Source organism: Macadamia integrifolia, chromosome 1, assembly GCF_013358625.1.
Source record: "Macadamia integrifolia cultivar HAES 741 chromosome 1, SCU_Mint_v3, whole genome shotgun sequence".
NCBI lineage: Eukaryota > Viridiplantae > Streptophyta > Magnoliopsida > Proteales > Proteaceae > Macadamia > Macadamia integrifolia.
The window spans coordinates 9,076,488-9,100,742 of NC_056557.1; the positions used below are offsets into that span (position 1 = coordinate 9,076,488).

General features: G+C 37.3%; 2 protein-coding genes and 1 long non-coding RNA gene across 5 annotated transcripts; 2 read left to right on the forward strand and 1 right to left on the reverse strand.

Moving 5' to 3' along the window:
- Positions 1–177: 177 nt before the first annotated feature.
- LOC122074544 (vacuolar protein sorting-associated protein 26C-like) lies at positions 178–10,506 on the reverse strand. Of its 3 annotated transcripts, XM_042639420.1 has the most exons (11): positions 10,357–10,506; positions 10,169–10,261; positions 9,982–10,046; positions 4,992–5,046; positions 4,430–4,519; positions 4,167–4,251; positions 3,975–4,070; positions 3,149–3,333; positions 2,985–3,073; positions 627–726; positions 178–534 (listed from the first exon to the last, which is right to left on the reverse strand). In XM_042639420.1, the coding sequence occupies exons 1-11, from the start codon at positions 10,405–10,407 to the stop codon at positions 478–480; spliced, it is 966 nt and encodes a 321-aa protein (XP_042495354.1). In that variant the 5' UTR covers positions 10,408–10,506; the 3' UTR covers positions 178–477. The 3 variants fall into 3 exon arrangements, with proteins under 3 accessions (XP_042495354.1, XP_042495367.1, XP_042495360.1); XM_042639433.1 differs by lacking the exon at positions 3,149–3,333 and having other exon boundaries at positions 2,985–3,093; XM_042639426.1 differs by lacking the exons at positions 178–534; positions 627–726 and adding an exon at positions 744–897.
- Positions 10,507–11,942: 1,436 nt separating this feature from the next.
- On the forward strand, positions 11,943–20,497 carry LOC122080015. The gene is made up of 6 exons (XM_042646870.1): positions 11,943–12,095; positions 12,235–12,299; positions 16,331–16,434; positions 17,997–18,051; positions 18,138–18,250; positions 19,806–20,497. Exons 1-6 carry the CDS (start codon positions 12,093–12,095, stop codon positions 20,156–20,158), a joined length of 693 nt encoding a protein of 230 aa, XP_042502804.1. The 5' UTR covers positions 11,943–12,092; the 3' UTR covers positions 20,159–20,497.
- Positions 20,498–21,175: 678 nt separating this feature from the next.
- LOC122076470 lies at positions 21,176–23,732 on the forward strand. The gene is made up of 2 exons (XR_006139489.1): positions 21,176–21,703; positions 21,806–23,732. It is a non-coding gene; the product is annotated as an uncharacterized LOC122076470 (long non-coding RNA).
- The last annotated feature ends 523 nt before the right edge of the window (positions 23,733–24,255 follow it).

The window sequence follows — 24,255 nt, forward strand, 5'->3', positions numbered from 1 at the left end:
GTGGCTTCTAGAAGCCTACAATATTTATTTATTTTTTCTTATAATTCATTAACTTCTCTCTACTCATGTATATTCCAATTTAATGCTCCTCATTTGGCCCAACAATGTAAATGAGATGAAAAGAAAAAAAGAAAAATGGAGGGAGAGAGAGAGAGAGAGAAGCCTGCGGAAACAGACTGCAAGGGCCAAAGTTCAGGCTGAGCTTGTTAGTGTCAACACATACACAGTCTGCGCAGGTTACAAAGATGCCTGTGACAATGTGGTAGCACCAATACAGGAAATTTTGTTATTCGAATACAGTAAATTATAGGTACAAGAACTCTTAGCCTACTCAGAATATAAATTTCGTTCATAGTAAACATAATTGGTACAACCTTATATACCATGGTATATATAGCACTTCAAAAGAAAAAGGCCTGTATGCTGCAGTGGTGTGCAAGTATACGGCAAAGAACATTTTAGACTGGGAAGATAGCACTACAACCTATCACGATTTGTTCGGACTAACTTCAGTGGGACAGTCTCCATGGCTAGCTGTAATCAGAGAGGTGTAATGTCATCATAATAAATAAATAAATAAATAAAAGAGGTAAAATCTTTGCCGAAGTATAAAATTTATCACTTACCCAGAGTCTTGGAGTTTTGGGATCAGATTTTGGATGCAGTTTTGATAGATCTGACTGGAAATTGATTACTATAGATACTTGAAACTCAATTGAAAATGGACTGCGCACGGGATTTAGACACCCTTGTTCAGATTTCAGCAATAAACATGGGCATTTCATACGAAAACAATGACTGAAAATACATGCCATGTGAACCAATACACAGTTATACCTAGATTAAGAACACTAGATAAAACTAGTACAGGCTGGAGGACTGCAAACTGATGACTACCTGAAACTCAATTGAAAATTAATGCTAGTGTAATTCTGTATCAAAGTTCACCCCTCTCCCAAGGCCCACAAGAAACAAAATTGTTTAAGAAGGTTTCCAGAAGTAACATAGAAATTATCCACACATAACCATCAGTCTCACGTGTGGTCAACAAAGCCTCAACCAGGCCAACTTATATGGGACTATGGGAGTATCAAACAACTATTTCTGAAACTAAGATTTTATGCTAAGATGAGCCAATACTCAGTGATTTTGTATTCTTACTGCAAAGTAAGCTATCATTAATAACTTCAAAACTCTTATCAGATATAACATGGTTTCGGATGATCCTAATGCAAAACAAACCAGAAGAGGTAAAACAGTCCTGATTTAAGGGTTAAACCAGTGCTAAAACAGAATCGAAAACAGAGGCGTAAAATTCCAGATTAGTGAGAACATAGATAGAATGAAATAAAACAATCAGATCCAGCTACAAGTCAAGTTCGAGTTTTCCTTTAGAGGGGTATAAACCTTGCTGCAAGTTTCAAAAAGATCCAATGGCTAGATCAGAAAATATGAAAGATTTCTAGTGACACTAGGAAAGGGGCAAATCTGTCGAGCACTCAAACAAGAACTCTGATTAATGACCAGATTACAGAATCATGAAACCCAATTAAAACTTGATGTATTATATTAAAGTTTGATGTAATAGAACACTGTATGAGGTGTATCGAATATTGATTTCAGCATTCAAACCCATAAAACCAATCCTAATCAAAGTACGGCCATGACAATTAACCAACAGAATCAGGATCTGAAAACAGATTATGAAAGAAGCAGTATCGAGTGAAGAATTCCGAAGCCAGAAATTAAGTCATCTTCAAACCCAGCATTCCTAGTGAGAATAGGACTGGATAGTGCGGGAAGCAACAATGGACAGAATCGCAGGGAAATAAATAACAGAACAGTACCTTAATGAAGATAATGTAAGAACAATGGCACATGGGCTTCCCATCGCAAGGTTTAAAATTGGATTCGCACCAATCACGCCTTGATTCCACAAGGAAGAAAGCACTCCATGCAGAGAGGCAGCAGCAATAGCTTTAACAAAATCAAATTGTGGGCTATGAGAGCCCCTTGGTCTTTATTTATAAGAACTACTAAAAGTAAAGTTTGAATCTGGCTAGGAAAACCCCTAGCCAATACCTATTACAACTCACCATTACTTTTTAAAGTCTAAGTGGCATTTTAAATGGATGTGGACCCAAACTTAAACATTCAAAACAATAATAAAATATCTTACCCAAACTGAACTAATTGAACCACCAGTTCAACCAGGTTTGACTCGAAACAATTTAAACATAAAACAAATGGACTATATATAGAACGCATAGGCCAAGCCTTAAAATAGGCTGGGCCACACTAAGCCTGGGCTTTTTGGACCTTCTAAGCTGGTATATCTTCAGTATTGCATCAAGAGGTCAAAGTTATTTAGTCCAAAATAGAAATTCTCATAACTATATTGAGGTCTAGGCCTATCTTTGTATCATTTTATTTCATCCTAAAGGCACAATGTGCAATAGAATGAAAGGATGTTTATGATGAAAATTGTAGACATTTTCTGCATGGATAAGAAAAAATGACAAGTTCTACTTGCGGATTAAATAGTAATGCATGCACCAAAATATAATCCAACTGAAATAGTACGATTGCTGATGTTAATTTATAATTTTTGAATAAATTAGTCACTAGTTTTGGCCACAAAATGAAATAACCTTGTGAAGACTCTAATTTTAACAGTACTCCCTGGGCGAAAAATACTAAATATCTAATTGGGGTACGTTGGTAGAAACAAGAAATACAAGTCCTTTTGGTTCAATGAAACAGGTAACTTGAGATCTCTTAAATTTCCTCATGGAAGATAATTTCAGTTATCAGGCAAGCGACTATATAATATCAACTGGAAGTCTGGAAGAAAATAAAAGGGCAAAAAAGGTACACAGAAACCTCATAAAACAAGTAACATAAGACATACAAGGTTCTATGATGCAGAAAACATAGAGCAGGAACTAAGACGAGGCATTCAAGAGAGCAAAGCAACAACTCACCCAGCATAAACTGTTGGACAGGTCAAAAGACGTGGAAGTATAACATAGATCGGTAGAGTCATGTTACGGCAAACATCTCCATCTGCAATCTGCCAGGGAAGGAACAAACCTGTGACACTAAATTCAATTAAAACAGAATCTTCTTGAGATGTTATGTTACATGCCTGTGTAGTCTGAATAACAGAAGTCTCAATAAGAATCTTCTCTCCAGCAAGAACAGACTCCACTCGGAGTAAATGGATGTCAATTGAGCGTATAGGAACTGCAGATGCTTCTACTGTCAGCTCACCGTTAATAGGACACAACAAAGAACATTGAGTGGAGATTTTCCCAGATATCCGGAATCCACCTATCCAATGGTCTCTTCATGTTACTACAAGAACTGTATATGGAAAAAACCAACTTTGAACAGATAAAACTAGGGAGGAAATTAAGAATTGAGTTTAGGATCAGCTGAAACTGATAAACAGACCCAAGCATAAATCTAACTAAGCCCCAACTAACAAACAGTACAATGTGGGTTTGGGCAGGAGATGACATACAGAAATTCAAAAACTTCAAATTATAATGAAGTCAAATAGGTATCTTATGGGGATTAAATATGTGACCCAAAAACAACTATAACCAGCAACAAAAGCCATGGGCTATGCAGCTATCGATCTACAACAGCTCAATAACCACACCACAGGGGGAACTATATTGAGGGTCATATCCAAGCCCATAACCTGGCCCAAATTGATTAATGGAGGGATGGTTAGTAGATTTTCCAGGATTGGATTCACATACTTCTGCTCCCACATCAGTGAGAAATGCCAGATCCGTAAACTGTTCCACAGATTTATTTTCCGCACTTTTTAAAATGTTTTGAGGGATGACTATAGAATTTTACTTCGGAATTTGCCTCTCTGGTGGCCGTTTACCCTAATTAGAGATGAAGGAAACCAAGAAGAGGAAAAATTACATTACATGATAAGAGATCAAGGGACAAACCTGATCGCAGTTCAGGAAGCAAAGGATGCTTTTGTGTATCTTGAGTAATATAAAAGATCACCATTTCGGGAGAAACAGGTGCCTCAAGAAGATTTCCTGGAAAAAGAAAGCGGTGTGGATTTGGAAGACAATTGATGAATACTTAATCTAGTTATGCATAAAGACAATGCACAGAAAGAAATGTATTCTTACCCTTTTCACTTTCAATTATGAATTCCATTGTGGCAGATAAAGATTTATGTAGGTACCCTCTGTTAATATCTACAGTTATCAGATACTATTGTAGGAAGTAGTAGTCATCCAGCGTTGGTAACATATTAAATATGTGGAAGACAAACGAAGTAACAAATATAATTAGAAGAGAAGATACCATGCAGAACAAATATTATATGATGATCCAAAGACAAAAAGTAACCTGCTGGTGAAATACACTTTTTAAAGAGAAAGTTTAACACCTGAATGCTGATATTTGCTCCATGGAATGTCTCATAAAATAGTTCAGAATTATCTTTTCCTTGCTGTCTCAAGGTCATGGAAAATGGTATCTGCAATGAGATTTTTAAATTTCTAAATAGTTGTAAAAAAATAGAACATCATAGTCAAAATTACTTAAATAAAAGCTAGATTGGAAGATTAAAAATAAAATCTAATAACTAAAGCAAAATTAAATAGCAGACCCAAATTACAAAGGTAATCCACCAAGTAGCTTCAAAAACAATCAATGGACTACATATCTAAGTGTATCTTCAATAGAAATTAATGCAAAACGACAAGAAGGAAACTAGAACAGCAGGGAAGCTCAAGATACAATACATTAGATGTCTCTCTAGCATCCAGAAAATTTGATGTACAGGAATCATTTTATTTTCATTTCATATAAATTTTGTTTTCAATATGAATATCTACCCCTAATTAACATTATAACATCTCGAAAAATGTACCACAAACAATCATCCAATTATTGATTTGAAACTAAAAGCAATTGAAGTTTACCAATATTTTTCTTCAACATACTACCTCGTTTGTACCTGAACCTAGCTTCCCAGAAGATCTAACTTCAACACTTTTATTCCTGTTTTCAAGGTGGCACGCCCAAATTAGACACTGAGAAGGAAGAAAATGATATGAAAAGAACAAGCAGATAAAGTTCACTCATACACAACCATTTCAACAGAACCCTATCAAAATATAAATTAAAGCCAAGTGGAAATGATTAATGGAAAATAAATGAGGGCGCATGCCAATATTACCTCATTTTCTCCACAAAAAAAGAGTCCCCACTCTATCCATTCAAGATGAAAAAAGACAACATACTGAACCAAATTAAAAGAAAATATTGAAAAGTTATTGGAATTCATGTTGGTACACTGAAGCTAAAAACACAATCTCATGTCTACGGTTTGGTACATCAACTAATCAAGCTGAAGGCTTGATCCCTGGTTGTTACGAAATAAAATTTCACTTTTCACCATTAATTCATCCTCTGATGATTTATTGCCTCTCCACAATTCAGGCGCCTAGGCAAAACCAAATCCTTAACATGAGACTTTTTTTTTTTTGGAGGGGGGGGTGGGGGTGGGGTGGGTGGGGGTGGGGGTGGGGTGGGGTGGGGGAGCCATACATAATCAGGTCGTGCTACTACAACCACCACGGAGGTTACCAATATCAAAGAGAGGGAGGGAGAGGGCTGGATGGAGAGGGGACTCAAACATTGGTATCTTGAGATGCCGCAACAACCTTTTGGGCCCCAACAAACTGTCTGGAAACTGTGGTGGCTATATGAAACCAAAACCCTAACTGAAGAAATTAAGGTTCAATGGCACAAGACTAATTGGGGTAGAATAGGGCTGGCTGTCAACAGTTTGAATAAATACTAGGATTAGAGGACTCAAGCGAGAATGTGAGAGAATAAAAAGGTCAGAAGCAAAGGAGACCTAATGGTTCATAAAGATACCTAATGGTTCATAAGCTAAGGCAGAATTTAGGTTTGAATGGAGATTTTTTATGGCTGATAAGGGTAATTGTGTTTAAAGTAGTCTGCAGCCAAAATGGGGGAAGGGTGGAAGTAGGGTATGTTGGAATTTTTGGAATTAAGGTTTTGATTGTGGAATTTATAGGGAATTGGTATGCAGAGTAGAGGGATGAATTTTAAGGTAGAACAGAGCTGGTTCTGAGTTATGAACAGGGTATAAAGGTTAGGGAAAAGTGATCAGATCGATGGGCTTTAGTTGAATGATTTAGAGGAACTAAAGAAGCAGAACAGGGCTTTATATCATAGCAACAACAATGGAGATTTAAAGAAGCAGAACAGGGCTTTATATCATAGCAACAACTAAAGAAGCAGAACAGGGCTTTATATCATAGCAACAACAATGGAGATTTAAAGAAGCAGAACAGGGCTTTATATCATAGCAACAACAATGGAGATTGAATCCTCCTTATTGTCCAGGGAAGCCACCTAATAGACCAAGGAGAATTAATGCAATCTGAAAATCCAAAGGATTATGGGTCTCAGATGCAAACAGGACCCAAATAAGTTGATATGTGCGATAGATAGAGGCTTGATAACAGTAAACAAGTTCAACAAATGGAATAGAGAATCAATAGAAAGAGGAAGTTCTAACTTAATTGACATATCATTGAAGATGCAGAATGCAGATTCTGAGAAACAGAATACTAGCTATGGTTTCAGATCTAAAATCAAAGTAGCAGAATAACAGATACCAGATCTGAAATAAAACAGAAATTTAAGAATCAGAAACAGAACTGACAAAAATTTCCAGCTAACAGACAGATACCAATCTGAAATGAAACAGAAATTTAAGAATTCAGAAACAGAGCTGACATACAGAATGTAGAAGTTAGTAAACTAACCTGTGGTGACAACAGAGATGCTCCTGCAGTATATGCAACTGCAAAGAAGCCTGAACAGAAAAGAAATAACAGAATAATTCAGGGAAGAAGAAAGGAGGAAAAGAGAAGTACTAAGGGAGAGAAGCAGATCAATGGAAGAGAGATGAAGAAAGGAACGAAATCGGGTAGTAGCAAGATGCCACAGGATGGAGAAACAAAGAAGAGAGATGAGAGATTGCAGGAGAGGAAGAAGAGGAGGGATGAACAGTATTTGAACAATACTGAGAGAAGAGAGAGATCCAACTCAGTTTTCAAATAAAAAATCCAAATTTCATTCACCCATCATTTTGGGGGTTTTATAACTCTTCAAATAAAAAAGGAAACTAGAATTCCGTAGAATTGGACTTCCCAGTAATAACTAATAAAGACTTAAATAAGACTTTTTAAAATAGTAAAATATTACCTAAACTGATCTGCAACCAGAACTGGGCCCCACAACTATTTACCGCTAGCTATTAAGAAAATAAAATAAAATTACATAAGACCCCAAAGAAATAAGGAATTACATAAAAACCACAAATAATTACAAGGCCCCCCAACTTAAAAAATACTTGATAATTAACACCGAGGAGCCTTGGACTTGGCTGATAGGCTAGAATGCTTGGGCTTTGGCTTCTGAAGCCTATCATCTTGATTCAGTCAATCCAATGCTACTATATCTGCATCAATTCTGGTATTAGACCTAACCTGGCCATGGGTACCATTTTGTTTTCTAAACTAGAGTTTGTTTGCCCAATGGGAAGACTTTTTCTTCTCTATTCAAAGTTGAAGGGCTTAGTAAAAGTCTAGTTTCTCGATAGGTTAGATATTTTGTTTATAACTGGTGAAATCATCATTAATTCAGCTTATATTATTCTTGTTGAGTTCTATATTTACTTTTATTTTGATGAGGCACAATGTTGCATGTTTCCTTTTTCTAAGCATTCCATTGCAGTGGATTAGTCATGGATTGAAGCTCAACAACATGTTTGCGATCCTAGAGCAAATTTGGAAATTAAATCCCTCTCATCTATATTAAAATATTGTCTTGAAAGGGCTGCAACATTATAGTTCTTTAAAGCCGTTCAGAGCTCCACCAATAGTCAAGCCACAAAAAATTGAAAGAGGTCAAACAATATCTTATTGAATGAAAGTTGTTCATTCCATAAGTTCATTTTTCCTTGCACGTTTCACAATAAGGACGTGTGATCAAAGCTTCTCAGCCCCTGGTTTATCAGGGGAATAGCCTAGACCAGCTTGTGTTGCTGTCAACCAATTCGTTGGTTCCTAACTTAGGACTAGAATTGGCTAGCTGCATCAAGAACCCACTCTTTATATATACTGTGAATCCAAACAGAGGAAAAGCAGCAACAGACTTTATTAATCAAAACAGTGACTTACTATAAAGGGGTTGATCCCCATTTGTAGTACAGGGATCACCTCAGTTGTTTGAGACCCAATTATAAAGCTTTCCAAAAACTATATCAGGGCACTAAAAATGGAAACTAGCTTAGAAACAATTGGAAACTGGAAAATAGAATTGCTGCAGAGTCTAACAGCTATAAGAAGTTGCAATCAGACTTCTAGAACCTTATAACAGAAATAGAAGCCAATATCCTCAGCTGCTACTGTTGGAATCCTTCTAGAAATTCTAAAAAGGGGTTAAATCAAAGATCAATTTAGGGATTTCCATCCTTTTCTCCTTGTTGGCTGCATCAAGCTGCCTTCAAGAGACATACGTAAATTTATTAGTTAATAAATTAAGATTTGGTTTTCATTATTTCTAGGTAAATTTGGGCAATATTGGCCAGCAGTGTTCACAAGTTGAATTTGCAGGAAAAAAAGTGGTGTCAATCATGAAGGCATTGCTTCGCTAATAACTAAAACGAAATGAAATAGTATATACCTCCTTTTTTGTGAGCGGGATGGCCCCAGGGAGGTTTTATCCCTTCTGATTTTCTAATTTCACCACCTTTGAGGGCGAAAGACTCAGACCTCTAGTGTTATCATAAATTACAAGAGATTACAACCCTCCTTCAAGGCTTCAACTATAAGAGCCCTCACCAGTTTAACTACACTTCTAGGTTCCAATTCATGGCAAATTTTCTATGGTCATTAATTCTATCAGTTGATAAAAGTTGGGACATATTAAAGTGAATGCACTTGAGGAGTGGCTTCCATAAAACCCTTTACTCAACGCCAATGAATGGAAATCATTGGACTGTTATATGCTTCAAGCACCTTAAGGAGAGTTATTATTTAGGTACATTTTTTGTTTTCTGACAAAACTGCTGTATTAATTTATTTATGTGAAAGAAATTAGAGCATTGGAGCATCTAATATAAGATACAGGTTTTCTAAATCAATGTGGATGAGTCCTTTTAGTTTATTCTTTTAGTCTTTATGCTATTTGTTTCACTTTTAATTGAATGGATAAGATAAGTAACATGCTGGTGCTTGTGATTGTGAAAGAAAACACGAAAGAACTTATTTCATTATAACATCAAATGAAAAAATAATTTAAAGTGAATTAGAAGATAGTCATAAAACTTGGGGTACATAAAAATGCCCAGCCTATTTGCATCTTGTAGAATTTATGCTTCACATATACTTCTGATCTATTTCATACCTGATCAATATTCCAAAAGCTCTAGAGGAGCTGATGGAATGTGTAAAGTCAGGCCCTCTAACCAACCCCTACCATGTTGGCCCAATCTAGTGCATGTATGGATGTACTAAAGATTGGGTCCCACCAGCACATAACATGATCTCCCTACTGCAAATTACTCCAGACTAATAAAAGATGCTGCAGTGTTAGATCTCTTGATCGAAGCACTGATTTCTTTCACTACTAATACAACGCCAAACAGTATTAATTAATGTGGTTATCTGTTGTATCAGTATCAAAATCTTCTTTAGACCTTTTACTTAGTTTTTCCTCGAATACAATTGTTGTACAAATATCAGTAGTAACGCAAAAATTTGAGTAGTAACAAAATAAAATGAAAATGCTAAAATTCCTACTAGCAGTCTTAGTTGTTATGGTGAATTCTTAAGAGAAGAAATCCAAATTCATTCAAATGGAAACTTGAACAGCAACAAAACAGATACTTACATTATGGATATAGGCTTTACAACGCCATAGAACGAATCAATTACCCCAGCCGTTCCACCACGGACCTTCAGCAACAATAACAACAGAAAAATCAGAAACACCAACCAAAAAAATAAGAAAAACAAAGATCTAGCTTTTAAAAAAATTTAAGGAAATGAAGAATCTAACGGAGATGGTGAAATTGTACCTGCATATTAACGGTTCCGGTGGCATTGAGGCGAATTCCTTGATGATAAATCGGAGAAGGAAAATTTGTGATGATTTTTCCTTCAAGAAGCTCCTGAATTTGAAAATAATGTAGAAAAATATGATCAAAAGATTCGAGTGATCGAGAGAGGATTAAAGAGCAGTCATTGAGCCGAAGACAACACTTACAGAGGGGCGATAGATACGATTTGATCGAGATAGCTTAAGCTCAATCGACATGGCGACGCCAACGCCAGTGCAGAGTGAGAGAGAGACTAGCGATTCGGGAGCGGGAACTACTATAGAGACGAAATGACGCCGTACCGTGGGAGGAAATTTCAGCGAGGAAAGGAAGGTGATTTTAATCGATCGTGCCGGTTCGAAGTATGTCCTTGGAACTGGGCCAATTTTGAACCGGGTTGCCTTCCAACATTTTAACGGTGGTCTGGTTTAATTGCGCGCATCACCATCAACGACTAAACTAAAAGCGTCAATGTGCTGGAAGAGGCACAAAAGAAATGTTTTCTACCTCAAAAAAAAAAAAAAATTAAATGCCCCAAGTCTAGCTCATAGTTATCTAGGCAATCGACACATGTCAAAGTATTGATCCAATGGTTCTAATGAGAAGAAGCACAACACTTGGATCACCGCTTAGACATGTGTCAGTCACCTAGGTAGCTCTAGGCTAACCTAGGCAATCATCGCTTAGGAGAGGAGCTGGATTTGTGTTTCTATACGTAGACACAATGGGTGTGAAAATACCGAATTACCTTGCATTGAAAATGTTTGTATGTCTTTCTATTGTTCATAAAAAAAAAAAAAAAATTTGTTTTCCATTGGTTTATGCATATTGGAGTGTACTTATGCTTTTGGGTAACATTCTCTTAACCCCCTAGAAAAAAAAAAAGGAGGAAAAAGCACTACCTAGTCACATGGCCCCTGCACGAGTGGGGTGATGAAGAGGTTGTAGGGCCATGATAGGGGTGGGTTATTGTCTTTCACAAGGTTGTGATGTCATTTTGCTATTGTCTTTGGTTACAAGGCACCATGACCAACTAGTGTTAGACTGTGTTTGGTAGTCATATAGAAAACATTTCTGACGTTTTTTTGGTCTATGGAAACAAAAAAACGGAATAAAGCATTGGATGTCCAACTTGGAAATAGGGAGAAAAAGGGAGGGGGGGACTAAAAACACAAAATGTTGATAACAAAACTTTGTTCCGTCATTTTGGTTTCATTCAAAAAAAATGAACAATTAAGGTAATCGTTTCTGAAATTAAATGACAACCAACAGCAAACTTATTTCCCACCCCCCCCCAACCCCAAAAAAAAAGTGAGGAACTCTAATCAATCGGTTCGTTTTCAATTATTTGATTTGATTAAGATACAAATTGTAAAAATTCAAATTGAACCAAACTGAAAATAGAAACACAATTTGAAACCAAAATCGAATCAACTTTAATTTCTATTCGGTTCCATTTTGGATTTCTTATTTGGTTTTAATTCGATGTCAATGTGAGATAATTAATAACAAAAATAAAATATTTAGTTGTTAGAGTTATGATCTATCAAATATTTATGAAATACTAAAAATGAATAAAATTTGTCATCAAAATATAATTTTATACGATTTGAAAATATGTAATTCTACTTTGGTTTGGTTCAAGAATTGTAGTAATGAATCGAACCGAATCGAACCGAATCGCACCGAGAAAAGATTCTAGCTACCGATTGGTTTATGCCCATTTCAAGGGACTGATAAGCAAAAGTAGCAAACCCCGCCCGCCAGCTTTGTGCTTTGCAGCTTTCGTCAGAGACAGTTGTGCCTCTCTTTCCTCTCCCCCAATTCATTTTCGCTTTCTGCTTCCCAAACCCTTCTCTGTGCAAAGAATACCAAAGCTCTAGCAAACCCTTCAACCACACCGATGGTATTCTCTCTCTTTCTCTCTGTATTTCAATTTTTTTTTTCTTGTTTTCCCGCTAAATTTATGGACAATGGCCGTTGGTTCTTCTTCTGTTTTTGTTTAATTTAAGGACTCATTTTGTTGGGTTTCTTGATTTTTAAAGGCCGGTGCCGGGGACGATGTCATGAGTGTCCATGAAACAAAGCCTGACTCATCAGAGATCTTTCTGTAAGTTCTCCTAGATTCTTAACTCGTTCCCTGTTGATTTCTTTCTATACATATTATTATCTCTTCTCTTTATGCCTCTTTCTCCCCACCCCCACCCAAAAAAAAAAAAAAAAAGAAATCTTGGGGTGTTTAAAGACAGGCTCTAGGGTTCCTTCTGGAATGAAGATATGGGAATTTTTTGTTGAAGATATGCATATTTAAACTGAATTGTGATTATTTACATCTACATTATAAATTTTGTTTGTGGAATTTCATGTTTGAGACAATTCAATGTACTACCTAAATTTCTATTTTTGAAGTTGCAATTGCATAATGTTCTTTACACAGTTCAGTGTAGACAGGCTTGTCTTGACGGTGCACCTTGATCTGCCACGTGGCAGGATGATTTGGCAATTCAAACTGCTGGATAAATAGGCCAAGGTCTGAATTAGCGATGTGTCAAATTTCAGAACCAATTCTGTCATAATGCTCACATGTATCGGCATGCATCCTTGAGTTATCATGTACCTTCTTCGCACTATACTTGGCTAGTTCTGTTTTGGTTGAAGCCTGACATGTGACTAGGATACCATGGGATTTAACTGTCCGAAAATTTGGCTCTATCTGAAATGCCACGTGCTAAAAAAATAATGGGGTGTAGAAAAGGTAATCTCAACAGTCATAAATTTTAGTCATCTTATAGAAGAAAGTACAAGTGCTACAGTTAGAAATTGTAAATGAACAAGAATATTCCCTAGGATTCTAATGAATTACTTGGGTTCAGCTGCACAAATCGTAATCCACCATTCCTCTTTAGAAAAATCTTGGACACTGCCCTCTTTAGTGTAGAGTTTCTTTGTTTGATATAGGCTTAGCCAATTTTCAATTTCTTTGTTCCATGACATATTTTAGTTTCCTGTACCTTATTAACTTCCAATTTAATTACTTCAACTATCAAAATAAAATGTATAACAACTTTTCTTTATATAAATAGATTTTATTAGGGGAAAGCAGTTCAATAAGGAGATGAAAGGAGATGAAAGCATGTCATACTATACCACACAAGGCCACAAAAGTTACCAACAGGGAGGAAGATGGTAGGAAAAGGACACAACTGTACTGAAGCCTCGAGAAGAACCTTTACCGAAACATAAATTTCATTCAGCCTGAATAATGGATGTTGTCAGCCCTCTAAACTATCACAATTTGAAGCTTAAAGTAAGAAGATCCCTCAATTTTGGAACATTACCATACCGGTAGGTTCAAAAATGGTTTTGAAAGGTAGGTTGGTTCCTCTCACTCCAAATGCACTAAATGGCTACAGCTGGAATAGAGCTTCATGGTTTTATTGACTTGTCATCAAATGCCCTTCATGACAATACCCCCTGACTTTATTGATGAACCCAAATTGACACTAAGAGGAGGGGTGAATCAGGGTCTTCAAAAATTTCCAAATTTTTTCCACACACTACCCAACACTCCCCTTTGTTGTCCCAACACTGATGACACTCACTCACTCCCAATACCGCTGCACTCACAGGCACTTGCTGTTCATGCATTCACTATCATAACTGACACACAAAACCCTCTTGCAATCTTGTTCCTCACAACACAACTATTGGCACTGTCTGGGGCTGTAGACTTGCAAACCACCACTAGTTGGGGCAGTCCTAATTTTACCAGCTACAGTTCATGTTCACTCCTGCCTTCAACCAACATTGGCTAGGTCTACTAGGAGATGCACATCCATTCTGCAAAAATCACAAACACTTCCAAATACACAATTTTAGATCCACAACACAGTATGTATGTGATTCGGCGAAGTGCCTACATCCTCGGAGGTTTGCAGCTCAAGTTTAGCAGCTACAACCCCCTCTTCACTGTGAGGGTGCTATGAAGCCCAAATTTGTACAACCCTTTTTAGTGTCTAGCCCCATATAGAACACCCTCATCAAGAATATCAATAGATGAGATTATAACAAAGCCCAACATTACATGCACAATTCCCTCAATTACACTACAAACATTGACTACATTTTAGCAAACACAGCCTACAATCAATATAACATGAATGAGAACTTGACAAAAGGTTTGGATTACTTTCCTGGCATAATCCCACTAACACATGATTGTTGGAGATGCGTAGTTGCCACCACAAGTGTGCTGTCCTACTCCAATGCACTCCACAATCACCAACACCCATTCTCCCTGCTGCGTGCTTGGTCACCAACCCTGTGTGTTGTGTGCATAGGACATGAGCCCTAGTGCCACAACTTTGCGGCCTTGTGCTGTGCCATGGTGCCCATGCTGTACAGCATGGCCTTGCAGCTGGGCGCATGGCTGTGTGGCCGTGAGCATCATGCAGGCCATGTGGACACGGCCGCCACCCCAGCATGACACCTGTGCCTGACTATGCCAAGACACCATTGCACCGAGCCACCTGTACTAAAACCTGAAATGCCACCTCATCTATCCACTGCTGTGTCATCCATTGTACGCCCATACATCATGACCATGACCGAACCCATGCATGTTAGTGTTTGTGGCTGTGTGCCACCATGGCAATGTGGCCCGTGGTGGCGCCCATGCGTATACTGTTATGTCATCCATTACTATACCCATACCTTCATAGATACATATTGCCTTTTATTTAAAATTTTTTTTTGGGGGGAGGGGGTAGGGAGTGGGGTCCCCTGTGTCAGGCCTTCAATTATCCTTCTATTTTACTTGTTTTAAGTATTGGTTCCAAGGTTCATTGAATTAGAAGATGAGCAACATCCCTTCAACGGAAGATAAAATTACTGGGTGATATCTAGATCCTGGAAACCAAATGGTTGATTGTGACGATACCATACGAAGCCCAAATCCAAATGAAGAACCAAATGTTTGAACTAATGCCAATGGTTCAAACATATGAATAGCAGGGGGCTGTCAACAGATTAGATTTTGATCTGGATCTGAACCCATTGCAGGAAGTTGATAAGGCTCTGATCCAATACGATTAAGAATGATCGGATTAGTAACTTTTTGGAATTAGGTTGTGCCCCCATTCAACCTGATTATGATTGGATCTGATATTTTGAAAATTGTATATTGTCTTGTGTAATTTCTTAGAGAAAATTATAGATTAATACTGAAATATTACATAATCGGATCGCATCTGATTTAAATTCTCAAATATAGAACACCTTGTGAGTGATATGTCGGATTATCATATTGGACCAGCTCATCTCCTAATCAGAATCGGAATATGGATCTGATCAGGAGTTGCCCAATTTGAATTGAACCTGTTTGACACCCTGATGAATGGTAAAATGAATGGAAGAAGGCATTGAGATCTGATCTCAAATAAACCATATTGATTTGAAATGAAAGAACAAGATCTGTTTTATCAACCCAATTAGTTGGGTTACTAGGACATTCATGACCAACATTTAGGTGCTAAAATTTCTTGATGTGGCTTATTGGGTCACTGTACACAAAGGGCGTACCCAGTGCACGAGGCGCCGCCACTGCGGGGTCTGGAGAGGGCCATTATGTATGCAGCCTTACCCCCAGTTCATGAAGAGTCTGTTTTCTGACTCGAAGCCATGCCTCCACTAGATTGCAATGGAGCAACCTTACCCGAAGAGGTCTGCACTCTTACTAACCCTGTGCACGAGGCTCCCGCTACTGGGTCACTGTACGCATCAACTTAAATTAGATTTATGTAAGATTTATTTACTATCTCAAATATTTCCATAGAACTCCAATGGCAAAGTATAATCTGTTCTCCTTCCTATGCTGCATCATATCTTCTCATTTGATGTGTATTTTCCTCATAGGATCTCCGTTGAATAAACTAGATAGGAGCCAAGGTGTTGGAAATTTCAGGTCTCCCAAGGCCTCAATTGTCCTTATGGAAACTGCAGCTTTGATGTCATAAACCTATTATATGCCTCAGGCCTTTGCTTTTCTGTATTCTCAATCTTAGAAGAAGCATGCTTTTTTAAACTTTAAAATGTTTACTCTGTTTGGTTGATAAATGACCCCACATTCTTGATATTTTCTAGTGCTTCAGAATCTCCAGATTGCACTGAGAAGTACAAGAAATATGAAGCTGATTATGTTCATCGGCTGAAGGCCAAATATTTTTCCAGAAAGAACCTGTATGGAGGTAACAATCCATTTGTTGATCCAAAAAAAAAAGATCCATTTTGAGATGACGAAGTGAGGTAAGGCTATTGTGCACTTATTAAAACATAGGAATGAGGATTATTTTCCATTTTCTTTTCTTCTTATAGTTAGAGGTTGTAAAAGGCAGTCCAGCTGGCCTGGGTGTAGCCTCTAGCCAAGGTTGGTCTGCTAGACCTCACCTGATGTAAGCTGGGTCAAAATAGAGGGCCTGGATTTGACGTATGCAAGCCTGCCTTATCATTATTTGTGCGTATGTAATATACTTTATGTTTATATATATATATATATATATATCAAGTTGGGATAAGGCTGAGTTCTTTGTTGTGTATATATATATATATATATATATTTGTGTGTGTGTGTGTGTGTCTGTGTGTTACCATTTCATCAAGTGTTGAAAACGTATGGTTACATAGAGCTTAGCCGGGCCACGCTCAGGGTAGGGGCGTGCTTCAGTTCCGGGTCAAGTAGTTGGGTTTCCTTCCACCTCTCAAGTACTTGCAGTGCCTTACTTCTTTTTCTCTCTTAAATTCACTGGAATTTATTAACTCAAAACTCACACATGCTTTTCTACTTTGGTTATTCTACCACAGATGTCATTGTTTAGCTGCAGATGAATGACTAGGCAAGGAATATGTGGAATGTGACTCCCAATTGAAATAGAAAAGTTACTTTTTCACTCTTAGAAGATTCTTACTTAAGCAAAGTAACTGATTCTCTTTGGGGCAAAATAGCACTCTCAGTTGGAATGACAATAAATAAACTAATAAAGACACTGAAAAAGGAAAAAGGTTTCCTACAACGGATGGTTTTTCCTGCCATTTGGACTGATGATTTGGTCATTCTGGCTGTTGGTATATGGAAATTCTCTGCAGGAGGCAACTTGTCTGGAGGCTTTTTCCTTCATTTCTTTAATGATCCTGTTCTTCAAATATTCGGAAAAAGGATTTACGTTTCCAACAATGTTCAAAGCATTTTATTGCCACGTGAATAATTCAGAAAAACTCTGTAAGCTGCCCCGAGGGGTTGGGGGGTGACGAACTTTACTAAAGGGACAGTATTTAATTTAAGGGATGAAGAATGTTAAATGGTCGTGTTCCCTACGCTCTCCACTGGGGGAGTGCACATGGGTATCCACCAGAAAGCACACAGTGGGGTCATTTCATGGGACCCTCTGAGAAGGCGTAGGGAACAGGACCAGTTAGTATTCTTTTTCCCTTAATTTAAACACTCCTATATGGCTATACCACTGGCCAATGGTATTATAATACTCCCAGCTTGTACAAATACAATTTAAGGGCCATTATTTAAAGTCAAGCCAAATCAATTGCATGTGATGGCGCTCTCTATCAGGTAAAGTCCTTCCTATGCTTATTGGTATTATTATATTTTCTAAAAGAACTAAGCTGGAAAATAATATATGTATATATATTTTTTTTTTTTAATAGAAGGAAAGAAGAGAAATATAAACCACTTATTATCTCGTCTCTCTAAAATTTATCGAATGAAAAGAGATAACTAGTTTATCTTACTTGGTTGCAGGTGTTATATTTGACAGTGAAGTTACCATAGATGGCGAGATTATTAAGTCAAGCGGGTATGCATGCATGTTAAGAATGTGTTTCCTTAGCCTTTGATATACAAGTTTTGATAGATTATTCTGTTCTCTGCTGCCTTTCTCAGGTGGCCTTGTACACGATCATTCACAGATCCAGTCCAGAGTTTCAAAGATCAAAGCATGTTTTTGGCTTCTGCAGCAGAAAACTCTACTAATCATCCAAACAAGAAACACAAATGTAAGAGGACAGCAATCAATTGGCTCTTGCCTTTCCAAAGGAACCATGGAAATGTGGAGCTTGTGAGTTCTGCCCATGCAGTTCCTATAATTACCACAGGAAATGAACCAAAATTTTCCATCACCTTTAACTCATGCATGAAATGGATAGTATATATATATATATATATATATATCTGTTGTGACATTTTCTAGACTGGCAATCCATGCCACTTTCATTAGAGAACCACTATACTTATACAACCCCAATCTCCCTCAAAAAAAATTCCCCTAGGACTTATTACATGATGAAATTTTGACTGACATATACTGGATATCTGGTTAGCCAATCAACTATGTAGATAAAGAAAAAGATTACCATGACTGGAGCTTCCATTCCTTAAAACTGGTTTGAGCAGATGTTTTACCAAGTTTGTACTGACTGAATTCAATTATGGTATCATTTGATTTAATAACACTGAAGATGAAGAACAACCAAAAATTCAGTGATAAGCACCATGTTACAGGATAGAAAATAACCCAAATTGTGATGGGAGATGATTATCTGTTGGGCCTGCATGGTACCACAAGTCAATTCTCTGTGGGTTCAGCTAAACCTACCACTGTGAAGAGGGCATTCAATGTGGGCCAACAAACCTATACTTGCGCCAGTTGTTGCTTTACTGCTAGATTCCTTTCATCCAGCTGTTAACTTGTATGTTGTGTTGGAGTTTGTGCTTGTCAACGCATGATCAAACTGGTTTTAGATTGTGCATTCTCTGGGTTGTGACGCAGTCAATAGTTGTCTATACTCTTCATTGACCGGAGAGACATACCAAAAGAAGTGCTAAAACCATTCCACAATTCAGAGAATAAGCCATCCGGTTCTGTCAGTTCAGATAACTTGCTTGTTACATTCTTCATTACCCTGAGAGCCTCATGAGGATATCATGGCTAATGCACTGGTTAGTTTTCTTATATCGGAAAATGTTTGTTTACAGGGCTAAGATACCCTTCCAATTTTTTTTTTTTTTTTTTTTTCGCCTCATGAATGCTTGAACAGAAAAGCTCCCTGAACCAACTGTACTAGGTGGTTTTCCCTCTCTTGACTCCAGAAACAGAAATTCACCTACTGCAAAGTCTTGTTATAGGAATAATTGTATAATTGATTTTCATCAGTCAAAGGCTTGGTAAACACATAATAGTAAAAGCCAGAAAGAAAGTCACTTGTATATTCGTGTTTCATATAGTTTTATTTGAAAATGAAGTTCAAATTTACCTATCTATATGTGTATACATTAATCTTAAGTGCATAAATAGATGAATGTCGATAGCAATATAAAGAGCAACTCAGTGCACGAGACTCCTGCTACTGTAGGGTCTAGAAGGGGCTAGTGTATGCAGCCTTACCCTTTGCTTCGTACGAGAGGCTTTTTCCAAATTTTGAACATGTGATCAACACGTTGCACCACATGGTGGCCCACTAATGTCAGTAGTAATACGTACGGTTTTGATTTCTTAATCTAGTGCTTTTTTATTTTTAGTACTTGTGAATGTGATCTAATTGTTTCCTACAGCATATATTCTTTTTGAAGATCCAAAAGATGCAGCTTCTGTTGATATGGATAAAGTGGACCAGTTGCGGGCATCTCTTGATGTACCTTATGTGACAGCTGATCCATCAGTAAACTCAGAGGTGGAAGCATTGTCAGGCCCAGAAGCAGAAACCATAGCGCAACCCTCAAGCATGGAAGTGCATGCTGAAGAACAAACAATGCGACTAGAAGGCCCACCAGTAGATGAGTTATCCATTGAAAATGCAGAAGCTAGTGAAGTAGGGGCTGCTGATATCCCATCCACTAGTACTTGCCCACCATTGACTGTAGAGGCAGCAAAATCATCTAAGTTTATTCAAGAGAGAGGAATTTGATAGAATCTTCATCTTAGAAGATAATTTTCATCGTGAGAATCACCAGGCAGCACCTAAGAATGAGGTTGAGGAAGAGAGAGAGACCCATTGTAAATGTTTTGCATAGACACTTATTACTCTTGTAAATGACTTCACTGATAGCTTTGTCTGGTGAATGTCTTCCATGTAAACAATTTCAGTAGTACTCCCTTCTTATAGATAGTTTCTTCAACCTAGTTGGGATAAATGTAAGCATAGCGCCAGACTCGAGACAAAACAGTCTAAATGTTAGCTTAATATTGTGATGTCTTATTCTGAGTAACTGTTTTTAATCTAGATTTCCCATTGCTCTTTGTATCATTATGTTTTCATTGCTGTGTGAATGTTGTTCAATGGAAGAGTGCTCAGAATATCAGAAAGAAGTCAATGAAAGATTTGGATATTTGAACCCATCACAAGTATAATGATGGGAAAACAACAAATCTTCTAGGTAGCAAACTTGAAATCAAGTTTTAAACTTTTAAACTATAGATGAATTCCAACCCTTACCCAGCTTGGGCCTGACTCGGCCACCAATGGGCATTGCCCGGGCACATAAATTCCTTTATGAGGTCAGGCCAGGCCAATGCTAAGGTAACATTAGGGTGGGACTGCGTTCAAAGTCGCAAGCTCAAAACCCAATTGCACCCCATGGCAAACTCTTTCTGCTGAAACTTGACATGACTTGAGGGATCTTGAGGTCTACCTATCTACCAAATTTTAGCTCCGTCTGTCTGACTTGTCATACGATACAACATATATCATATGATAATATTATCATAATATCATACCATATCATACCATCAATCAAACTATTATTTAAAATTATATACTATATTTTTTAGTATACATCTCATTGAACCAAAATACCTTATATAATATATATTTTTTTATTTCTCATCTCCTCCTCTCATCTATCAAATCTTCCTCTTACTAGAAAACCATATATTCTTACATAATTTCATAATTTTTTTTTTAAAGAAAATCACTTTATTTCAAATTTGAATTTAGGGAGACGTTTTCCTTCAATGCTCAGTGAGGTTCACCACTCCATAGTCCATCCTAGGGTTCACAAAACCCTTACAAGAATTTTCTCTTTCTCCTTCATTTATGTTTTCTATCTCCCTCTTATAAAGAAACCATATATATTCTTTAACTACTTTCTTGTTGGGTCCCCTTCTCTCTCGCCCGGTTCATAAGTCATAGAGGAATGCGATCCTTTCTACCAAAAAACAAAAGGAAGGCGATCAGAAAATAGGGCAGTCGATCAGGCTAGAGTTCATATGAGTCACGTCTTCCCCTCCCCTCCCCTCCCCTCCCCTCCCCTCAAAGGACTCTCCCTCTCTCCCTTGGTGTTGGTTAGTGGAAGATTATTGTATAAGACCTAGGATTTGAAGTCAATAATGGCGGCTCAGAAGAAATTAATGGGACTGGGATGAACCCGGATTGGAAGATCATTAGCCCAGTCTGACTCCTCGAAGAACGCTTTCGCTACCAAAGTCCAGAAATTGAAAGACAAAAGTTCAGGTCCGTTACTTTCTTTCTTCTTCTGTTTGGAATTTATTTAAGGATTTTGTTTTGTTCTCTGATGTAATCATAAATCATCCAATTTAGTACATTGTCTTGTAGTTGCCCTTGAGCAGTGCACAATAGGATCAAGAGGTTTCTTCCATGAAGATGGAGTGTCTTACCAGAGGTTCGATCGGCAGATTCCCTACTGTTTTTTTCGCCTTATCGGATCTCTTTTTTAACTATTAAATTCCTCAAAATAATTTTGATTTTATATTTATTTTCAAAGTAACATTTTGTTATAAAAAAAATAGTTTTTGTGGGGTAACCCTAAAACCTTAGCCCTAAATCGTAAACCAAAAACACTAAACCACCACCCGCCTTGATGTTAATGCGTGTGCTCCCATTGTCCCTTATGCATGCATACTCAGGGCCAACACTTTCCCTTCCTTATTACATTATATATTCTCTGATCTTTGGATTTGAATTGATGTCGTTTGCTTTTCTTTCTTTTATCTTTGATTTTTATTACTGTTTATGCATTATGTTCATGTTTATTCAGTTTATTTTCTTATGGATCCAAATGGGAGAAAAAGTTAAGCATCATCGTCCACCTTTTGAGATTATCTTAAACATATTGTCAATGCTCCCCATAGTCTCTTATGCGATTCAAGAGTGTGTGTAAGAGCTGGTTCAGTTTGATAAAAGAAGACCCATCATTCGAATTGCAGCTTGAAAGATCAAAGAATCGACCCCACCACTTAATTCTTTGGAACGCTATGGGGCAGATAAGATACTCTTGTTGGACAGATAAGGGAAAAAACTGTATGTGGAAAGCAAGGGACCTTGAGCTTGAGTTGGAGTATAACAGGGATTTCAAATTTCAGAACAGAAAAAATAGGTGGGAATTCCAAGTTGTTGGGTCTTGCAATGGTTTGATTTGTATCTGCATTCGATACAAATGTTTTTGTGGCATACGCATATGGAACCCAATCACAAAAGAGTGTGTCAAGTTGCCATCAATAGCTTGGAGATTTGTTGGTCCAATTGGTTTTGGTGTAGATTCCACAGGAAAGTACAAGGTGATTCAAATATTTAAGAAGGAAAATAAATATTCCAACTGGGATAGTGATTATGAGGGAGAAGTGATGAATTGTGAAATATGTGAGATTATTACATTAGGTGAAAGTTCATGAAGAGAGATAGAGGCCCCTTACCAGTTTGTTTATACCCAGTCTGCTAATAACCAGATGGTATTCATGAATGGGGCAGTCTATTGGATTACCACCCAGTTGGGGCAGCCAATCATTGCTGTGTTCGATCTCTACGATGAGAAGTTTTGCACCATAGAGTTTCCTCCATCTATAAAGTTGCCCAAGTTTCATGAACTGAGCCTAACATTAATCAAGGGTCACCTAGCTTTGCATCATCGTGAATATGGTGCGTATGGTGCTAAAATATTTATCATTCATATATGGTTCATAGAGATTAACAAGTTTGAGGGCAATGACTTGTACCGATGTGATCCTATTCATATGGTTGTGAAATGGCCTTTTTCATATCGTGATGATGCCGATAATTTGAAATTTGTGGGTATGCTGAGCAATCACATGTTCTTGTATAGGCTAAATATCAGGTATTCTGATTCCAGATACCTACACTCATTTAGGGATAGCTATCTTCTTGTCTATTGTACAAAGAAGAAGAGATTTATGCGTGTTCTTGTGTCTGGAGGAATTCCACAAAGGTTCCGAGCAACAAGTTTTGTTCCAAGCCTTGTATCTCCTATTGTTATTGCTTGTGGCAAGTCAAAGAAAGATACCAGCCACAGTTTTGAAGGGCTACACTTGGAAGTGGTGGGTTACTCCTCCTTACGGGATTTAATAGATTCTTGCTCTGTTTGTTACAGTGATGAGTGACAGCAGTCTCTCTTTTTGTCTTGTGCTTCTGTTGGTGGTTAAGAAAAAAAATTTAAACCGTGATTTTTGTACAAATATGTCTTTTGGTTTTCCCATATAAAGAGAGACGATCCCTACTTCAAAAATTATTTTTTGGTTTTCACTATTTTTGTTTTTCTGAACCATTGGACCTAGTCTTAGTTTCCTAAAGACTCTCCAAAGGATCAAAGTATGTGTCCAATCAGACCATGATTAGTGATTGTTTTATATTGGTGGTAAAACATAAGTATCCCCAATTGTTCTTTTGTAAAGGGGGCATTTTTTTTTCTTGGATAGAACTATACGGGGCATTTCAGACCTTAAAGTAGAATATCTATTTTTTATACGACTCAACTTATGTGGTTCGTTGGCTTCCACAATCGGTGCTAATCTTCTCCAACAGCTCATCTTGCTTCAACTAAGGAATGCATTTCAACAATATCAGTTTTGTGATTCTCAAAAATTTTAAAAGACATAATGCAAATTATAATTTTTTTTTTTTTTTTGGGTTAGAAGAAAATATTACCTTATAAACCTATAATTAAAATTGACCAAGCAAACTTAACTTAGCATCGGCAAATTTTTTTGGATGTTGGAAATTAATGTCCAATAATAATTTCCCTTACCAACTAA